Genomic DNA, 21,397 nt, shown 5'->3' with positions numbered 1-21,397 from the left:
CATTTAAGTTGTCTTGTTGCAGATGAGTATGGTGCTATGTCTATATTGATTATCAGCCTTTTCTCATTTCATTATGTCATCATGGTTGAGCCTGGCAATGAATATCTCACACATGTGACTCCCAAGACTGGACACGGAAAGCAGATTGCCAAAACTATTCACGAGTTTCTTGGTGGAGAAAAATCTAACCCAGCAGCCCATTGTGTGTGTTGGTTGTGATGGAACCAATGTAAATGTAGGATCAGAAAATGGAGTCATTCATCATCTTGAAATGTTACTTGGTCACCCGCTCCATTATTTCATATGTCAGCTTCACGGAAATGAGCTGCCTTTCCGCGCAGTTTTTTATCACTATGATGGTAAACCAAGTGGTCCTGAGCATTGGCGTGGTCCCATTGGAAAGCAGATCAAGGAGTCTTTGTCTGAGCTTCCAGTTGTCGCCTTCCAGCCAGTCAGTTTCCCTGATTTCCCTGTGTTTAATGATGAAGTGGAGAAAGATCTGTCCTGGGATCAGAAATACCTGTATAGGATTTGTAAAGGAGTTATCACAGGTGTTGTTGAAGATGACTTGGCTGCTATTGAGCCAGGTCCTCCCTGTGTGTCAAGGTGGAACACCTTATGGAGTAGAATCCTCAGGCTGTATGTAGCAACATCAAGACCCAGCCATGAGTTGAAAAGAATTGTCATTACAATAATAAAGTTCAGTGCTCCAATGTGGTTTTACATCAAGATACACCCTTACGTAACACACGGCTCAAGGAACGTATTCCAGTCCCTGCTATATATGAAACACCTGAATAGTGAGGAGGAGACGATAGTGAAGAAGGCTGTCCAGAGAAATGCATACTTCGCCCACACAGATCAACTTCTTCTTGGTATGTGTGCAGATGAGGACATGACTGTTAGAGAAAAAGCTGTCTCAATGATAAGAAAATTTAGAGAGGAGAATCAGCAAAAGGAAGAATGCACTGGCAGATCTGAAGAGGAGGAGGAAGATTCTGATGCTGCTGTTGACGAGAATTTGTTAAACTATACTGATGAAGAGGGTAAAGATGGAGATGGGAATGAGGATGTGCCTCCTGTAGTCAACATGAGAAAGGTGGTGACTCCGAAACTAAAGTGGCAAGCAAAAAACTATCATTCCATGATTAACTGGAGGAATGAACTCAAGACTGAGCCTCCTTACATTGCTTCTCTGTCAAATCTACAGGTTAATGACATTCTTGAGACACCATTAGTGGTGCCCAAGTGGCCAAACAGCACTCAGGCGGTCGAGAGAGGCATAAAAGTGATGACTGAAGCTTGCACTGAAGTGACGGGATACGAATCGAGAGATGGATATATTAGGCAAAGATTATTGTCTAGGAAAATGATGCCAAGGTTCCGCACAAAAAAGAATTTCAATATGAACTTGTAATGATTTTCTATACGGCGTACCTGTAAAATAACATGTGAATTAAATCGATGTCACCCATGTAAAATTTATCATTATCCTGGAAAACATTAAATGACACCTAATTTTTGGTATACAGTTAACCCTCACTTTACGCGGTCCCACATTCCGCGTTTCCACGTTTACGCGGTGCCCTGCCGGAACCCGGGATGCTCACATTCCGCGGTGCGTGTACCCCTTTACGCGGAGGGTGGCTAGCGAGCCGCGCCATTTTTGGATCCAAACCTCCCGCTATCCGCCATGTTGTGTAAGCTGCGCGAACATGGTGCGCACAAGGTCGCCCAGTCATCAAAACATTACCAGTTCTTCACCCGCCACCCACCACAGCCGGCCCAAGTCAGTGATAGTGATAATTATGGTGAGGATATGGACTTATATGGACTTTGGGGAGTTTGACAAAGAGGCCCTGCAAGCCTCTGTGGTGGATAGTGATACAATTGATACAAGTGACACAGGTGAGGGCCAATAATCTGCCCTCTGCCTCGGAACCAACCGCCCATCCCCGTGTGCCCAGCCATTTTTTCTACTAATGTAAGTATTAAAAAACCTAGTATTATTGATATTTCTCTTAATTATTAATTGTGTGTGCATACCATCATAAAGTTAAGATAATATTTTTACTACAACATAGTTGTGTGTCGTCAAAAAGTGGAGTTTGGGGATCGGCCCGGACTCCATTTCAATTAATCCCATATGTTATGTTATTCACTTTACGCGTTTCTCACTTTTCGCGGGACCCTCCGGGTTACATTAACCGTGTAAAGTGAGGGTTAACTGTGCACTAAAAGTTGACAAAAAGTCGTTCGCGATGCGGCAAGGTAAGTATGCATGAAATGGCATGAAATTTTGCACAGGTGTGTGTTACAGCCATACAAACGATGCCTGAAAAGTGCAGCCTGCAACTCAAATAAAAGTGTTTTTTCCCTGCCCCCTAACGTACATAGAAAGTTGCTTACTTTGTCACTTTATTTGTCTTAATAATAAAAGGTAAATTACAGTATACAGTAGGTATGCTGTAACTATCGGATTCTACTACGAATATTCCTATAACGAACTGTTTTACCTATAAAATTGAGAATGCTATAACGAACGAAACTCGTACAACGAACGCAGATCAATATGGGACTATTTCGTCCTGTGCATGAATATCGTTGTACCGCGGCTCACAGCAAGAGCGTCAGGCGCCATATTGGTTCATTGTGTAGTCAGTGCACCTCTGAACTTGTTGAAATTTTGTCTTTTGATGTGGAAATTCGTGTTATTTTTATAACAATTTTGTTATACAAGTGTACAATTGTAACAATGAATCGTCAAAAGTGAGTGAGAAAGCTAATAATCCTTGAAACCAAGAAAGAAATTATAAATAAACGTGAGAATGGAATAAGCATTGCGAAACTTAGTGATGAATATGGGATGGCTAAATCGACTATATGTAAAATTTTGAAGAATAAAGAGGAGTTAAAAACTGTGCAAGTGGCTAAGGGAATCTCTAGACTTAGCAAAGCAAGGTGTAATGTGCTGAACAACTCTAAGGTAAGATAAAGTACCGTATATTTTACAATTTCCACAGAAATGTTTCAGTGTTAAGTGGTTGTATTTGGGGGCCTGGAACGGATTAATCCTATATCGAACGAATGCTATAACGAACGAAGTTCTAGAACCAATTAGATTCGTTATAGCATACCCCTTCAAATTGCAAACACTGGCTTGCACAACATATTTTTATAATATGGATAATCTGTTTCCTTGTTTACTTTATATCATTAGCTAAAATTTATAAAAAAAAAAATTAGATCCTTTTAACCCTTAGGCCCCGGGTGACGTTCCAAAACGTCCGACTGTTTTCCCAATTTTTATTTTATTTTTTTATTTATTTTTTTAAATGTTGATTTTTTTCTCGATTTAACCCCGCGTGTGGGGTACTGCCAGCAGCACCCTAACCCGGGGCTTAAGGGTGAAAAAACTACTGTATTGCATGTATTGTACAGTATATGTAACTCTAAGTAACTGAGGGCTTTCTTTTTCACTGGATTTGGTCAATAAGTTTCTGTATATGCTCCTCGTTCACTTATTCTATATTGTCCAGCACTTCCTCTGTGCTGCAGCCATCTGTGTGGTTATACCCATCAACACAGCGGGCACCAATTGTTAAAAATCTGTTGATGGCTTGCTATGGATTGAAGTTGCCAACACATTCTGACTGCAACAGGACCATTAGGAGATCTGTCAAGTGGTCATCAGTGAGACAACTGCGCCAGTCTGTCTTGATGAGCTTGACCTGACTGAAGCCACATTCAGCACCAGCAGAACTGGTTGGAATGGACAGCAGAAGGTCATCTAAATGTAGAAAGGAGCCACACATTTCTCTGTATGATTCATTTATTTGCTGCCAGGACAGTTGTGAAACAGGTGATATCTTACTCATTTTGTAGAGATTGCATTTGAGTACAGCCCATTCATCCTCCAGCTTGGTTGAATCCAGTTCTGCCTCTCTTAGTGTTTTCTCAAAAGACTGAGCCAGCGCTCCCACAGCAGTGTCTCCAAAACCTTCATTCCCTGTGTATTCTGCAGGCCACAGCTTGAAATCCAGAATCCATGAATTTTGCAGAATTGTACTGGCCATGTCAATAAATCTTTTCTTTAGACTTATAATCAGAGATTTCAGCATACCATGCCTTGCAGCCATGAAGGTACTATTTCTATCACTCAGCTTCTCTCCTTGAAATACAGTAGTGTCATCTTCCAAAATCTTCCTCAGACTGGGTCCTGGGCTTGTCAATATTTATTGAGTAAGTCAGCTGAGGCCTGAATATCAGTCGTGATAGCAGAAACATTGGTTTGTCTGTGTTGAAACTGCTCTAAAAGGCACCCAAGGCAATGCAAAATATCCAGTAGGAGGTGGATGTACAGTACTTGATTACATCAGCACTGATTAGAAGCATTAGATACAGTAGTTCTTAGCTTTTCTGGATGAGTCCTTGTGGTATGCATGGTCATTAGGATTCTGTTTCTGCTGCATGTGAAGTACAATAGCCTTGTAACTCTTTTGTAAATGTTCCAAAGCCTGCAGCATATGAGGGAGCCACCTTGTACCACCTACATGTGTTGGAACCAAAAATGGTAGCTGACATATTTCATGAGCCTGCTTCAACATGCTTTTGTTGAGAGAGCTGTTTTCATAGAATAGATATACAGTTGGGTCTTCGTTTACGCGGTCAATTGAACCCGCGTTGTACCGCGTAAATGAAGTAACAGAACATAGGGGATTAATTGAAATAGAGACTGGGCCGACCCCCAAACTCCACTTTTCCTGACACAATACCTACGTTGTAGTAAAAATAGTATCTTAACTTTATGATGGTATGCATACACATAATATAGAGGAGAAATATCAATAAGAGAATAATATACTGTACCAGGTAAAAGAAAAATCTAGGTTTAACACTTACGTTAGGTTAGAAAAAATCAAGGTTAGGTTAGGTTTAACACTTACGTTAGTGGAAGAGATGGGTCGGCGTACGGGAATGGCGGCTGGTTCCGAGGCAGAGGGCAGATTACTGGCCGTCAGGTGAATCACCATTACTATCCACCATAGTTGTCAGGGCCTCCCTGACAAATCCGTCAGTCACCATCACTGTCACTATCACTGGCTTGGGCTGGCTGTGGTGGGTTGCGGGTGAAGAAGTCTGTGATGTTACGCTGACGGCTAGTGTTGATGTTGTGATACACCTTGATGTACGGCTCCATAGTCTGCAACAGCTGGGTATTGAAGACTTCATAGCTTTTATCATCAGGGTCGTTGGAAAGGATGAGCTTCAATTTCTCTGCACACTCGATGGCATCTTTAACATTACCATGCGTTAACTTGTGTTCTTCTCGGGATGACGCACCACCTGCCTCTACACTGACATGATCGTCTTCTAACATCTCGTCGGCAGTCACCTCAGGATCCCTTATCACCTCCATAATGTCGTCGTTGGTGGTCTCGGAGAAGCCTGCAGCTGTAACACTCTGCGCAGCTTCTCTTGCAAGGTCCACTGCCACTGCAACAGACTGAACCTCACCAGTCACAGGTTGACTCTACCTCCCACCTGGGATACCTTGCAACACATGCCGCCATGCGTGACAAATTGTTGCTACAGACAGCTGATCCCATGCCTCCACCAAGAAGTCCACAGCTTTCTTGATGTTGAATATTCTCCAGAACTGTTTGAAAAGTATTTTTTGCTCTGCCAACTGTTGATCCTCGTCGTCTTCGCTCTTGCTATCGGTGGTGGTATCACTCAGGTTACGCAACTCTTCCCTGGTGTTGGTGTAGTCGTTCAGGAGCTTGAATTTTTTCGTAGAGAATGCAGCTTTTACATTACAGATTAACTCTTGGTCCATGGGCTGTAATATAGACGTAGTGTTGGGAGGAAGGAAGATCACTTTTACGTTGGGGTGACGATCTAACAGTAGGGGCGAGTGTCCTGGTGCGTTGTCCAGCAGCAACAAAATCTTGAATGGCACATTCTGTTGCTCACAGAATTTCTTTACATCGGGAACGAAACAATCATCAAACCAGGAGAGGGACAGTGTAGAGAACATCCACGCCTTACGTGCGGTCAGCCAGTGGACATTTAGCTTGGTCATGTCCATGCTCTTGTAGGCGTGTGGCTTGCGGGCTGTGTGGATCACCGATAACTTGAGCTTACAGGTACCGGAGGCATTGGTGGTAAACAGGACGGTGATGTGCTCCTTCTGCAACTTCCGGCCCCGAATCTTGCTGGCATTCTTCACAACGAAGGTCTTGGAAGGTAGCTTTTTCCAGAAAAGACCAGATTCGTCCATGTTAAACACCTGGTTGTCTGTGTACTGTCCTTCCTCCATAATCTCACGTAAAAACGGAGGAAATTCCCTAGCCGCAACACGGTCAGCACTAGCTTCTTCACCACCAATGTTGATATTGGTGATCTTGTTCCTCATCTTAAACCTCTGTAACCACCCAGAGGAAGCATTAAAGGGTTTGGGCTCTGTAATTCCCATCTTTCGTGACACTGCAGCATACAGTTCACGTGCATACTCCTTAACAGAGCGCGTGTCGACCGCCATGTTCCGTCGCGCCTGATGCACCAAGTAGCTCACAAGTAATTTTTCCGTCTTGAGAAGCACCTGGTTGTGGAAATACTTGATCATAGAAGCACCTGTAAACTTTGTGATCTTCATGTACTCCTTTATCTTGGCTGTATCCTTCTTTATCGTCCGGATCGTAGATTCGTTCACACCATGCTGGCGCGACAAATCAACCTGTCTTGTTCCTTTCTCTAACGCTTGGATGATCTTGTACTTCACCTCGTAGCTTAAGGAACATCGTGTCTTCTTGGGCTTAGGGCGGCTGGGTCCAGGCAAGGAAAGGTTTCTCTCTGGGGGCGGTGGTCCGGCGGAAGCCATTTTACAGAACAATGGATGCACGATTACACGGTGTGGCCTGGAGGGATGAAACTGCCGCGGCTAGGTCAAGCGTCGTCTTTCCTCCCTCCCTCCCTCCCTCCCCCGGGTGGACACGTCATATTACTTTAAACCAATTACAGCTAGCAGCGGAGGGAGGTAGGGATGCATGGCCAATCACAGTCCGATACGTCATATGACGTCACTGATAACGCAACAGAGACATGCACTGCACAACCTTACCGCGCGGCTTGCCCAGGCAGAGGCGGAGGCAGGAGCAGGCGGGTGGGGCGAATCTAAAAATAGCGTCGAGCCGGACACTCTCCGCGTAAAGGGGTACACGCACCGCGGAATGTGAGCATCCCGGGTTCCGGCAGGGTACCGCGTAAACGTGGAAACGCGGAATGTGGGACCGCGTAAAGTGAGGGTTGACTATACGTGGAATATTAGAGGAGACAAGACGAGACGAGACAGCTGCCGGCATTGTTTATGTTAAAGCTTACAAAACCAGTGACTGATTGGTTCTACGTACATATAAAACTGAAGAAAATAAGACCCTGATTTTAGCTGTAGTAAAATTAATGTAAAACAATTTATATGGTTGTTTGAAGTACCTGTAATGTTATTTAATGTTAATAAATGGAACAATATAAGTAGCTAACCATTAATGGTAAAAAAAAAAAGTGAGACTGCGCGTATGTAAGTGCGCACATGTGAAAACATATCGTCATTTCTCAACATAAGAATATGAAAGCAACACTTATTTACTGCATATATATATTGAAGGGTTAAATGTTGTACTCTGTATAGACAAGCAGAGAGAGAGAGAGAGAGAGAGAGAGCAGCCGAATGGCTTTCTTTTTTTATTTTTTAAGGGGATTAGCCCACCCGGGCATAGGTCACTGACCCACATTGGGGCCTGAGGGGCAAAAATTTAATACTCCTGTAATAATAATAATAATTCAGATAAAAAAAAAAAAAAAAAAAAAGAATCAACTGCCTATCTACCTATTGGACAAACTAAAATCGTTCCGGACCACGGGAGTTTCCGGACCACAGAATGCCGGACTAGAGAGGTACAACCTGTATTAGTAAAAAAATCATTTTGATTTAAATCATGATTTTTTTACTCTGATTTAAATTGATTTAAATCATGAGATTTAAATCATTTGATTTAAATCATAACAACCCTTATATCAGCTAAGTCTCTTTAAATTATGTCAGAATTCAAAGTGCATCGCCAAGTGATGACACATGAAAGAGGCACAAATTCATGAAGTGCACAGCTTTTATACTCACACTGTCAATCACTTCACAAAATACTCTCATTAACTGGCAAAGATTAATCTTATTGTTTATTTGTTGTATAAGTCGTGCCCATAATCCTTTTTTTTATTAAATATTAACATAGCATTATGCAATAAATCCACTGCTGAGGTGAAGTGTTGCTGGCGTGTTGGCGGGCATCAGTCCTTGACAGCTGGCACATCTGGAATTTTGCTAGCAATGAACGGTGCCAGACAATGCCAGTCATATGTCTCTGACAAAGCACCTATCAACATGATCTCTGATCATTCTTTGCTTTGTGCTGATTCACAAGTTAACATCATTATGAAACAAGTGCAGGAAGGCTTGTGGTTTTTGTTGTTCTAAGTAGGCTGGGGTGTATATGTTCGTGCATATAATAGCCTAGCTCAGGTAACAGGTGCCTACCATACAAAATCTTTCGACAATTATTCTCTGAACCTTTGATGATACGATACTAGTGTATTATAGTAAATAAATCAAGCAAAGCATTCTTTCGTGGTAGCATCCACACACAGCAGGGACACAGAGAATACTGTTTCAAAGTATAATAGGCTACCGTATATCTCGGCCTACAAGGCGACGGGGTGTATAAGACGGCCCCCAAAATTTCCATTTAAAAAGTAGCTTTTGAGCCCTACTCGCTGTATAAGACCGGTACCCCAAATGTGACACTTACCATTGGGAGCTTACTGACCCAGTAGTCCTTTACCAACCATCCCATTGACCAGTGCTGTTTACACATCCTTGGTTTTTTAAAATAAAGCCAATTCACTTCAAGTAATGGCATCAAATTTTACCGGTTGGTGTAGTGTAAACACTAGTGACTCACTTAAAAGTTTGTTATTTAACTTGAACTAATGTCGGTGTCGAATACAATTGTTTCATTTACTTAAAATGGATTTACCGATTTATTTATTTATTTATATCATACTGTAATATATTAAACACACTGGAAGTATTTTCTTTAATTTATAAGCTTGCTTCAGCGAGCTACAGTATTCTAATTCAATAGTGTTTCATTAGGATTTGAGTGAAAAAGATTACTGTACATACTTACTACATACATTTATTACACAAATATATATATATATATATATATATATATATATATATATATATATATATATATATATATATATATATATATATATATATATATATATATATATATATATATATATATATATATATATATATATATATATATATTCACAATATTTTATAATTGCAGTCATGTACTGAATATTCTATGTAAAAAATATAAATTTTAAATGAATTATTTCTAGTGTGGTCGACTTCCTACACAAAGACGGGCTATAAATAGCCGTCTTATCTCCCCTCTGTTCTGAGAGAGAAGGTCTTGGTAAATAACTTTTGTTTGTTTATTTTCATTGTTTGTCAAATTTATCATGTTGTATCAAAGTAATATTACTAAAAGTTTTAGGCAGCTACCAAACAGGGAGATTCTACTGCCTGGGAAGATATTGGAAGCATAATGTACAGTATTGTCTAATGGTAGACCCTACTTCCATATGGCATCACGAAAATTGTGACCAAGTCTTAGGTTGCTGATTTATCTTACTGCCTCATTTACACACAATTGCTGAGTTTCAATTGTTTCTCTTCCTTTGACAACACAACATACATACAATATAATGTTTCACCTTTGATCTTTTTTCCATTTATTTATGGTTGGTTATTTAAAATAATGCCAATTCACTTCAAGTATTGGCATCAAATTTTACCCGCTGGTGTACACTAGTGACTCACTTAAGCGTCAGTTATTTAACTGGAACTAATGTTGGTGTGAGTAAAATATTTCCATTTACTTGAAATAGATTTGCCGATTTATTTGTTTATTTATTTAGCTATAATATATTGTAATACATTAAACACACTGCAAGTATTTTCTTTAATTATATACTTGTTTCGCGAAAAAGGGAGGCTACTATTATACCTGGTAGGTGAAGTTGACCAGACATTTATGATCATTAAGGACCAAACTCCGAATCCATGACGTGTCTTCTGTTAATCATTCTCATCCTAAATTTACCACTGTCGGTAGTTTCAAGAATTAACGCAGTCATTTACTGAATATTCTTTGTAAAAAAATTAATTTTAAATTAATTATTTATAGGAGATAAGTATTATGATCAGTAAATATACAGATATGCATTACTGACCACCTCCGAACACAAGGACGGCTAAAAATAGCCACAGGCGGTCACTGTCAAGGTCGCTTTCCCTTTCTCGTCACTGGCAAATGGGGGGGGGGGGTGATGATAGCAGCTGTGTTTATTACCGGGGTATATTGTTCTTTTACGGTATGTTAGACTGGTTTATAATACATTTTTTTTATTTTAATATACCGGTAATCTTCATTTTAATCCAGCTTCCCAAATGTAAGTTTCAGTATAAAATAATTAGTGGTAGGACCTTGTGAGTGGTTTACCATGTTTCCATCACCACTCTTGACACGCTAAACCGCAAAATTTAAGAGGTAAGAATTTTATCTCTGGTGCTTAAGACGACCCCCTAACTTTGGGCTGATTTTTTTTTTGTTCAAATTCCGTCTTGTAGGCCGAGATATACGGTAGACAACTCTTAGTTTTAAACCATTCAGGATTAGTGTCCCATTTTAACATTCTCCTCTGGCTCACGCCAGAAGATTTTATTTTCAGGGAAGTTTCTGTTTCTTATGGGTTACTCTGCCATGTAGTATTTTCTATCCCTTCCATTTTCATCAGCGCACTAGAAATCACAGTGATACTATTATCACAATGTTTGTAAGACCAAAGTTGACAGGGAAAAGGCAGTAAATAAAAGACTGGAACTTAAAAGCAGTTGTGTGTGATATGTACTGAACGAAAACCATGACTGATTGCAAAAACGTTTTTCACAAACACATATTAGTCGCAGAAGAGTGCTGTAATCTGAGTGAGACAGAGACTGTGGACCAGCTAACATTAGGGTGGGTGCCAGAGGAAAGATAATGCCCACAGCTTGAGGCACGATACTAACTTTAATTTAAAAATTTATAGTACTACATACCATTATGAGCAAAAGCTTTGGCCTCTGCAGTAGTACTGTACCATGCAGCAGCCAGTCAAACTCCCCATACCATGACGTCTGGAATGATCTAGGTCAGTAGTTCTTAAAGTTTTTTGCCTCGTGCCCCCCCCCCCCTTCCTGATGCAACCCTTGGTTATTATAGAGTGGGAGGGATGAGCAATCGTGTACAAGACACTTTCAGTTCCTGACCAGACTTTTCTCTCTGGCCGTTCATGCCAATCTTCTGGTGGGGAGAACGCCCCCCAGTTTAAGAACCACTGATCTAGATCGTGTTGATTGTTCATATTGACGCTGCTGCTCTAATTTTTCTTATTTGTTTTTTGCTTGTTGGTGGATTAACATTCTTCCACACATCAAACAATCCCTTTGGCAGCCCATGATGATTAATAATAATGTCTGTGTTAGTTAGTTGCACTGAGATCGCTGACTCCCTGGGAGCAGCAGGGCACAACAACCAAGTACGCGGGTTCACATATACAACACACGTTTACTCTTGCAATGTTTTTTATAAATTGGTCACTAAACACTTCCTTACGGTATGCAGATTCAAAAATATAAATTTTTGTTCAAAACTACTGGATAGCTCCTAGACACTGCGAGTCTGACATGTTAGTTGCTTGCCGGGTGATTAAAAACCAATAAATTTCTAAGATCTACTCGCCCTTCTTATATTTTGGTAAAAAATGCGTCATATCTATGGTTAAATATAATTTCCATTGCTGGAAGCCTTGCAAGACAGTGATTAATTTGGGTAGTATATACAACCCATAGTTTGCACTAGAGATGAAAAAAAATTCCAACCAATGGATATCGAAGGCTAATCGATGGATATCGTTAAAGTTAATTTTTTTTATCATATACGTACAGTATCGCGAGATGGTCTTAGCTTATGACCATTGTTAAAGTGGAATATCGCTGAACGGGATATCGTATATTGAGGTTTGCCTGTACACATTAATTTTTGTATTGGTAGCAGGTAGGTATAGAAAAAGTTTGATTGAAATATACAAATTGGTATCCTAGTAGGCTTACACAAAGTAAAACTTCCTCTTTCAACCTGATGACTGCTTCAACCAAGTGGCTAGATTTTGTATATATTTTCAATATCTTATACAATTAGCTGAAAACTTAAAAAAATTCAGATACTTTGCCCACAAAAAAACAACACAAATTAGCTAATACAATACTTCAAATTACTGTAGTGGAGGCTGAATTAATGAGGTTCCATTTTATTATTATTACAGTAAACATTCATTAACCGACCTATATGGGGTCAGAAAAACCTATAAGTCGGATAATCAAGGTACTGTACCAAAAATACATTACTGCGCAAAATAAGAAAATCAAGTGACGACGATGTCACTGTACAGTGTACGCATACGCCTCCTTTATACCTGCAAAACACACTCAGGCCCACACCACGCGCTCCCCATGTGCTCAGTTGCTGCGTTTGCAATGCTGCTGCTTATAGTGCTACATTGCTACATTTAACAACCGCTTACATGGTAAGCATTATACCGGACCCGTCCTACAGGGGATGGGTTGGTTATTGCAGGGGTCGGTTATTCGAGGGTCTGTTAAGCGAGGGTTTACTGTATTACGCTCCTGGGGAAAAGCATTCAAGACTGACCAGTTATGGTAAGAATATAGCATGTGTGAAGTCTTGACAGAGGTAAGCATGTTATTAATTCACATATTTATCCACAGGTATTCAGTAGGACGTATCCTTGGTGACGGTAACTTTGCTGTGGTACGAGGGTGTGTTTGTAGGAAAACAAGAGAAGAATATGCACTTAAGATAATAGACAAGACTAAATGTCGTGGAAAGGAACATATGATTGAGAGTGAAGTTTCTATACTACGGCAAGTAAGTTTTTTTTTTTTTCTTTATTTTAAATCAAGATTAAATTTACTTAAATATTTGTTGACACAACTTCACCAGAGAGAAAGTTGAGGATATTTATTATGTGGCTAGTTTATGGTCTGCAAGTAGTAACAGCTTGGCAGTTTGGTTGATCTGATGGTCACCTGGGAGGCATGGTTGTAGAGGAAGGTGTGGAGATAAGTGAGCATTCAAAGTTAATGACCAGGCATTCTTGGTGTGTGTCTACACTCACACACACACACACGCACAATCAATAACTTGTAATCAACCAGTGTATTCACTCCCAGCCAATCTTACTTTTTGCACTGTCACTATGTAGAAATGCCCTGTAGTTTGAGCTTTTTCCCACTTAGTTATTATATATCATATTTGTTTCACTTATGTTACTTGTATATTATTTGTAAATCAAGAGACCCATTCCCCAATTATGTAACTGTATATTTTCAGCCTTCCAGCTGCCATGCTGTTTCAAAAAACTGTTAATTATTATTATTAATATTACAGTGGTCCCTCGGTTAACGAACGGTTCGATTAACAAAATTTCGGTTGACGAATTAGCTCCCATAAGGATCTTCAATTTGGTTAACGAACAAACTAACTAGTTCCCTCTACTGCATATATTATCAATATGTTAAATAAATGTTAAAATGACTAATAATTTTAATAGAAAACATGCATAAATATTATAAAGCACAACTTTATTGATATTTACCCATTGGAGACGAATACAAGTATAAACATAGAACAGATTACTGAATTGGCTGAGTGCCCCCATCAGCTGATCAGCTGATGTTCAAAACAAAAATTGATTTTTGTAAGGATTTTGTTAATCAAATTTTTGTTCGTTAACCGAATTGAAGATTCTTATGGACGGTAATTCGTTAACCAAAATTTCGTTAACCGAAGCGTTCGTTAACCGAGGGACCACTGTATTTTGTCCAAGAGATAAAAATTAATCACCGGTATCACATTACAGTAGCGATTTAAGAGTATGAGTGTGTATATATATATTTCATTAGCCCAATAAAGCACGCGGACTTCTACATACAATCAACACCTCAACCCGCCAGGATTCGAACCCACGGCCCACGAGCCCATGACTGCATGACTGTGACCGGGGAACGCTAACCGCTGGACCACCAGTATACAAAAGCAGTCCTAGACTTTGTTATATTTCACACAAAGCCTGTTCAACGAGCTTTAGGTGCCGTGAACCTCTAATGGGGACTACCCGTATCACGTAGGTGGTCAGAGTGACATTTTACCAAATATATATACAGTCATGCGCCGGTTAACGTCCGACCGAACAACGTCCGATCGCATATACGTCCGTGGCCCCACCCCCCCCCAAAAAATAAATAAAATAAAAAATAAATAAAATCCGTGACACCTGCTGGACCACCACTCCACGACCCCCTGACGGAGACACGATGATCCTCCCCATACTGGTCAGATATTTTGTGTTAAAGGAATATGCTTCCTTAGGCTTTTTTTTAAACATTTGCCTCCAGGTGTAATGTTAACCTACATCTGTTGAGGATAAAATCTTTCACCTACAAATTGACAATAACCCATTTGCTGTAATCAGACATACAGTGGTCCCTCGGTTAACGATCGCCTCGTTTAACGAGATTTCGGTTAACGAGTTACCTTCCATAAGATTCTTAACTTCGGTTAAAGAGCAATCCCTCGATTAATGAGTTTCTTACGAGCTGACCTCAACATGTTTTCGCTTGCATTTGGCAGTCCACCAGCTGTAGTATTAGTCCGCCAATACAGTAATCGGTTCTAGGGCTTATGTTCCATACTATTTGAGTAAATATCAAGAAGTTTATACTATTCAATAATTTTAAAAGTTTAATATTAAATTTTATAGTCATTTTAACAATTATTGAACATAAGTGAAGGTAAGGAAACTATTTTTATGCGCGCCATCCAGCCTGTCAACACCAAACAGGCGCCAGTCTCTCTGTCTTTTCAGTGGAGGTAACATCTTGCTTGAGACGCTCTTCAACTAAAAGCTTTTTTCTGTGTTTGCAAGCAAATTATTGGTCATTTTGAAATTTATTTTACATATTGACAATATATAATGCAGTGCAGTGTTGATTTAAACAAAATAATCTTGAATACATCAAGAGAACTAAAATTTTATGGGGGAAATGGCACCATGGGGTGACTTCTCTTCCACCCCAATGCCTTCTCTTCTCCCTTCTCCTCCACCCCCATTCTAATTCCCATCATCATCATCCAGGACCCTTCTACATACACACCTCAAAGTAAGTGTACATTTCTACCTTTTTTGTTGAATTTAGGCTACTTTCGGTGAGCTGGAACCAATTACCAAAAAACCCATTGAAACAATGGTTTCGGTTAACGAGTTTTTCGATTAATGAGCAACCTTCTAAAATGGATTGTGCTCGTTAACCAAGGGACCACTGTACCTAGTTGCCTCAACAATTGCAACCCTAGTTGCAATTGGGGATGCAATTTCAAATTATGTGGCATTACTAAGTACAGTAGTACCCCGATTTACGTGGTCAATTGAACCCACGAACCCACGGGGTACCGCGGAAAGTGAAAACCGCGTAAGTGAACAACAGAACATATGGGATTAATTCCAATAGAGACTGGCCCGACCCCCAAACTCCACTTTTTCCGACACAATACCTAAGTTGTAGTAAAAATAACATCTTAATTTTATGATGGTATGCACACACAATTAATATTTAAGAGAAATACAGTCGCCAGGTTAATGTCCATTCAAATAATGGACTCAACTCACCCCCCCCCCCTCTTCCCAGCTCACTGGCTCCTACCTCTCTGAGAAATGTTTGGGTGAAAACACTAGGTTTTAACGTTTAGTAATAAATAATACCTCAGACTAAAGTTAGGATAATATAATTGACATTTATGGATTCCTTGCAGGTCAGGGAATATTTTGCATGTAAACTTCATATATTTTGCTCAAAAGATAAAATATTTGGTTTGTGTAAACCAAATTATTATATTAGATCTAAAATTTGTATGTCTAATGCAAAATCCATGATGTTTTTATTCAAATTGATCATCATATTGTAAGGATTCCAGCAATGTAAATTATATTCTGCCCGAGTAATTTGTATGAATTTTATGAGCTAAAACAAATATCTTCAGTTAATAAAAAAAAAAAAAATATTCTTCACGACACTATCTGTCAATCAAAGTACCCCACCTTGCCTCCCCTCCCCCCTTCCTCCTCACACTCACGCCAGCTGGGTCGGTCGGTCCCAACCCTCCCCCCCCACCCCCACCTTCCCTCCCTACCAGAGAAATGTTTGGGAGAAAACAGTATCTTTACATTTTTAGTAATAAATAATAACTCAGACTAAAGTTAGGATAATATAATTGACATTTTTGGATTCCTTGCAGGTCAGGGAATATTTTGAATGTAAACTTCATATATTTTGCACAAATGATAAAATATTTGCTTTGTGTAAACCAAATTATTACATTAGATCTATAATTTGTATGTCTAATGCAAAATCCATGATGTTTATATTCAAAATGATCATCATATTGTAAGAATTCCAGCAATGTAAATTATATTCTGGCCGGGTAATTTGTATGAATTTTATGAGCTAAATAAAAAATTATACTTCACCCACGTATATGAGTAGAGAAAGTCCGGTTCTGGCGAGGTACCACGTAAATGAGAAACCGCGGAAAGTGAAACCTTTACGCGGGTAATACTGTATAGTGAAGTCTCTGGTGCACTCTAAGATTAAAAGAGCAAATGGACTTGTATGATGGGGGACCAAATAAAAAAAGCATAGCTACATGTTTTGTGGACTGCAGTATTAAGCGTACCCTTTTCATCACTTTATAATAAACCTAGCCATGCCTATGTGTGTTTATGATATTTACCATAACATTATATGTATATTTAGTGGGTATAAATGGTCATAAAATGGGAAACTTGGGGTTGGGTCTTGGGTGCCTGGAACCAATTAGAATAAATCCCATAGGTTCTGTACTTTCGTTATCGGCGGGGTCCCAATTAGGCGCTATAACCAAGGGATGACTGTACTGTACTGTATATACTTGTGACACTGGCCAGTTGCTTCTGGTGTTATGGTACAGGGGTACCAAGTGACAGCACTAGGATCCCGCTTCCTCTATCAAGGAATAAACAATTAATATTTAAATTGAAAAAAAAAAGCATTCAAATAATGGGACCTAGCGAACCTAAATGGCCCTAGAGCGGGCACAGTCACGTATGCATCGCGTATTCTTATAGATTATGCTGCCAGGCATACGTTATCTAGTGAATTTAGTCAATATTGTATAGTAACAATGGACCTAAGTGCAAACCTGTATTGTGCATGTACTAAATGATTATGGTACTAAAATTGTTATGTCTATTGCAAATATAGCTTGTTTATACAGGTATTCAAATAAATTACTATCTTACAAGAATCCCTCCAATGTAAGTTATATTCACCCAGGTTGTTTGGGTGCCAAATTATGAGAAGAGCTTAGTCACTCTTAAGTAATGATAAATAAACACGCAGGCAGGGCTTCAGCGCCAACTGTCAAATCTTATCTCAATTAAATAAACAAACAAACGCCACACATTCTGTCACCTCACCTCCCGCTCCCTCCCCTTCCCCCTCTTCCCACCCTCCTTGTGTTCCCAGACAAAAGATTGGTGATTTCTTTATGTTTATTTTATATAATATCTCAGACTAAAGTTCGGATAATATAATTTGCATTGCTGAAATCCTTGCAAGACGGAGATTAATTTGAATATAAGCGTCATATATTTTGCTCAAGATATAAAAAATGTAGTACATTAGTGTACAATATTGTAGTACATTTTATAAAAAGTTTTTCAACTGGGTAGATTTACATAAATTTCTTCATTTATTTTCATCCATTTGCATGCACACACCATACTAAAAGAAACGTAAAAGAAATAAATGACCTTAGTGCATATCTGGAGTGCACATGTACTAATTTGATTACGGTACTAAAATTGGTATGTCTAGTGTGAATTACAACATGTTTGTATTCAAATAAATTAGTATCTTACAAGAATTCCAGCTATGTTAATTATATTCTCCTAGGTCATATCACTGGCATTTTAAAATGAGAGAAGCTTGTAAGACTGTTAAATAATAAACCCCTTGCGGACCTTGTTTCCAAACTTATCACCTCAACCCGACAACCCCTCCCTCCCTCCTCCTCCCTCCCTCCTCCTCCCTCCTCCCTCCCTCCCTCCTCCCTCCCTCCCTCCCTCCCTCCCCTCCCTCCCTCCCACCCCCCCCTCCCCTCCCACCCCCCAGCCTTTTTTAGGCTTAGAGTTTTATCTTATATAACAACTCAGACTTAGGATAGGAGATTATAATTTGCATTGCTGGAATCCTTGCAAGACAGCCAATAATTTGAACTCCTCAGCGATCATATGTTTTGCTCAAGAGATAAAAATTGTTTGACACATTAGTGTACAGTACTGTAGTACATTTTATAAAAAGTTTTCAACTATTTTTTTGGGTAGATTTACATAGATTTCTTCATTTATTTTTCATCCGTTACATGCACACACCATACTAAAAAACATCAACTAAAGAGAATAAATGACCTTGAGTGCAAACCTGCTTAAGTGTACATGTACAAATTTGATACTTGATTGCTAAAATTGTTTTGTCTGAGTGCAGAATTATAGCATGTTTACTCATTAATCAGTATGTTACAAAGAATCCCAACAATGTTAATTATATTCACCCAGGTCATTTACTGGCTTTTTTATAAGAGAGAAGAAACTTAGTCATAAGAACCCAATAAATATACATGCGTTAGACCTGGGCCTGTACTAACTGTCAAGCGTGCTACCTCCCCTCCCCCACGCCCCTCGCCTGCTCCCACCCTCTCTCTCACCCATCTGCCCAGCATTGCTGCAAGAATCCTTGTAAACAGTGAATAATTTTAATATAAGCGTCATGTATTTTGCACAAGGAATAAAAATTAATCCTGAAATATCACATTACAGTAGTGATTTTAAGAGTAAAAAGTGTATATATGCGTATATAGTATTCACATACTGGCATTAAGTATAAATACAAAGTTTATGTGATGATCTGAACAACGTCAATTTTAGGTTAACATCATGTTTCCAAGAGCGTATCTAGGGCGTTAACTTGGTATGACTGCATATATATATATATATATATATATATATATATATATATATATATATATATATATATATATATATATATATATATATATATATATATATATATATATATATATATATATATATATATATATATATATATATATATATATAGTTATGCCCTGCGCCAGTCAGTGAACTTAGGGTCAGCGTTAAAGTGAGGAAATCCGCGTTAAGTGAACAACAGAACATATGGGATTAATTCCAATAGAAACCGGCCCGACCCCCAAACTCCACTTTTTGAAGGCACATACCTATGTTGTAGTAAAAATAACTTCTTAATTTTATGATGGTACATGCACACAATTAATACTTAAGAGAAATAGAGAAATACAGTCGCCAAGTTAATGTCCATTCAAATAATGGACTCAACTCCCTCCCCCTCTCACACTACACTGCCGCCGGCTCTTCCCTCTCAGAGAAATTTTTGGGGGAAAACCACTATATTTTAATAAATAATACCTCAAACTAAAGTTAGGATAATACAATTGACATTGCTGGATTCCTTGTAAGACCAGGAATATTTTGAATATAAATGTCATATATTTTGCACAAAAGATAACAGTTACCTAGAGAAAAATTTTTATCTAAAATTTGTATGTTTAATGCAAAATATATGATGTTTATATTCAAAATGATCACCAAATTACAAGAATTCCAGCAATGTAAATTATATTCTGACCGGGTAATTTGTATGAATTTTAGGAGCTAAAACAAATATCTTCAGTTAATAAAAAAAAAAATAATCTTCACGACACTATCTGTCAATCAAAGTACCCCACCTTGCCTCCCCCCCTCTTCCAACCGCGCGGTCAGTCCCAACCCTCCCCCCACCCCCCACCAATCCTCCCTTCCAGGGTTTTTAACATTTAGTATTAAATAATACCTCAGATTAAAGTTAGGATAATATAATTGACACTGCTGGATTCCTTGTAAGACCAGGAATATTTTGAATATAAACGTCATATATTTTGCACAAAAGATAACATTCTTACTCAGATTAAACATTTTATCTAAAAATTTTATGTCTAATGCAAAATATATGATGTTTATATTCAAAATGATCATCAAATTATAAGAATTCCAGCAATGTAAATTATATTCAGACCGGGTAATTTGTATGAATTTTATGAGTTAAAACAAATATCTTCAGTTAATAAAAAAAAAAATAATTCTTCACGGGGTAACAGATGGTCGGTCGTCCCTCCCTCCCCCCCACCCCCCACCAACCGTCCCAAGGAGATGTGTGGGATAACCACTAAATTTTAATAAATAATACCTCAAACTAAAGTTAGGATAATATAATTGACATTGCTGGATTCCTTGTAAGACCAGGAATATTTTGAATATAAATGTCATATATTTTGCATAAAAAGATAACATAGTTACTCTGAGAAAAATTTTTATCTAAAATTTGTATGTCTAATGCAAAATATATGATGTTTATATTCAAAATGATCACCAAATTATAAGAATTCCAGCAATGTAAATTATATTCTGGCCGGGTAATTTGTATGAATTTTATGAGCTAAAACAGGCAGTCAGGCAGGGTGGCGGGTGGGGCAAATCTAAAAATAGCGTCTCGAGCCGGACACTCACCGCGTGTATGTGGAAAAAATCCGTGTTAAGTGAAAGTTCAGCTCTGGCGAGGCACCGCGTATATGATAAAACGCGTTAAGTGAAACGCGTTAGGCGAGGTAATACTGTATATATATATATATATATATATATATATATATATATATATATATATATATATATATATATATATATATATATATATACTGTATATATATATATATCATGTAGATCCCTGTGCATTGAATAAGGCAATTCCCGTGTGCCCAGCCATCTTTTCTACTAATGTAAGTGTTAAAAACCTAATATTATTGATATTTCTCTTAGTGTAATTGTGTGTGCATACCATGCAAATTAAGTTATTTTCTAGCGTAGGTATTGTGTCTGAAAAGTGGAGTTTGAAATTGGCTCGGCCTGTGTTCAATTAATCCCTTATGTTCTGTTGTTCACTTTACTTGTT

At 38.6% G+C, this 21,397-nt stretch overlaps 1 protein-coding gene across 1 annotated transcript in view; it reads left to right on the top strand.

Annotated features, from left to right (window-relative positions):
• The window catches only part of LOC121878191 (serine/threonine-protein kinase DCLK1-like), a 245,687-nt gene that overhangs the window by 74,865 nt on the left and 149,425 nt on the right, over window positions 1-21,397 (top strand). Inside the window, exon 5 of the mRNA XM_042384235.1 lies at window positions 12,968-13,127. Within this exon, the coding sequence (XP_042240169.1) occupies window positions 12,968-13,127 (160 nt within the window). The remainder of the gene's footprint in view (window positions 1-12,967; window positions 13,128-21,397) is intronic.

Source organism: Homarus americanus, unplaced genomic scaffold (assembly GCF_018991925.1).
Source record: "Homarus americanus isolate GMGI-L3 unplaced genomic scaffold, GMGI_Hamer_2.0 scaffold45562, whole genome shotgun sequence".
NCBI classification, from domain to species: Eukaryota; Metazoa; Arthropoda; class Malacostraca; order Decapoda; family Nephropidae; genus Homarus; species Homarus americanus.
Note: the sequence above shows the minus strand (reverse complement) of the source record. Positions and strands in the feature narration are given on the sequence as shown.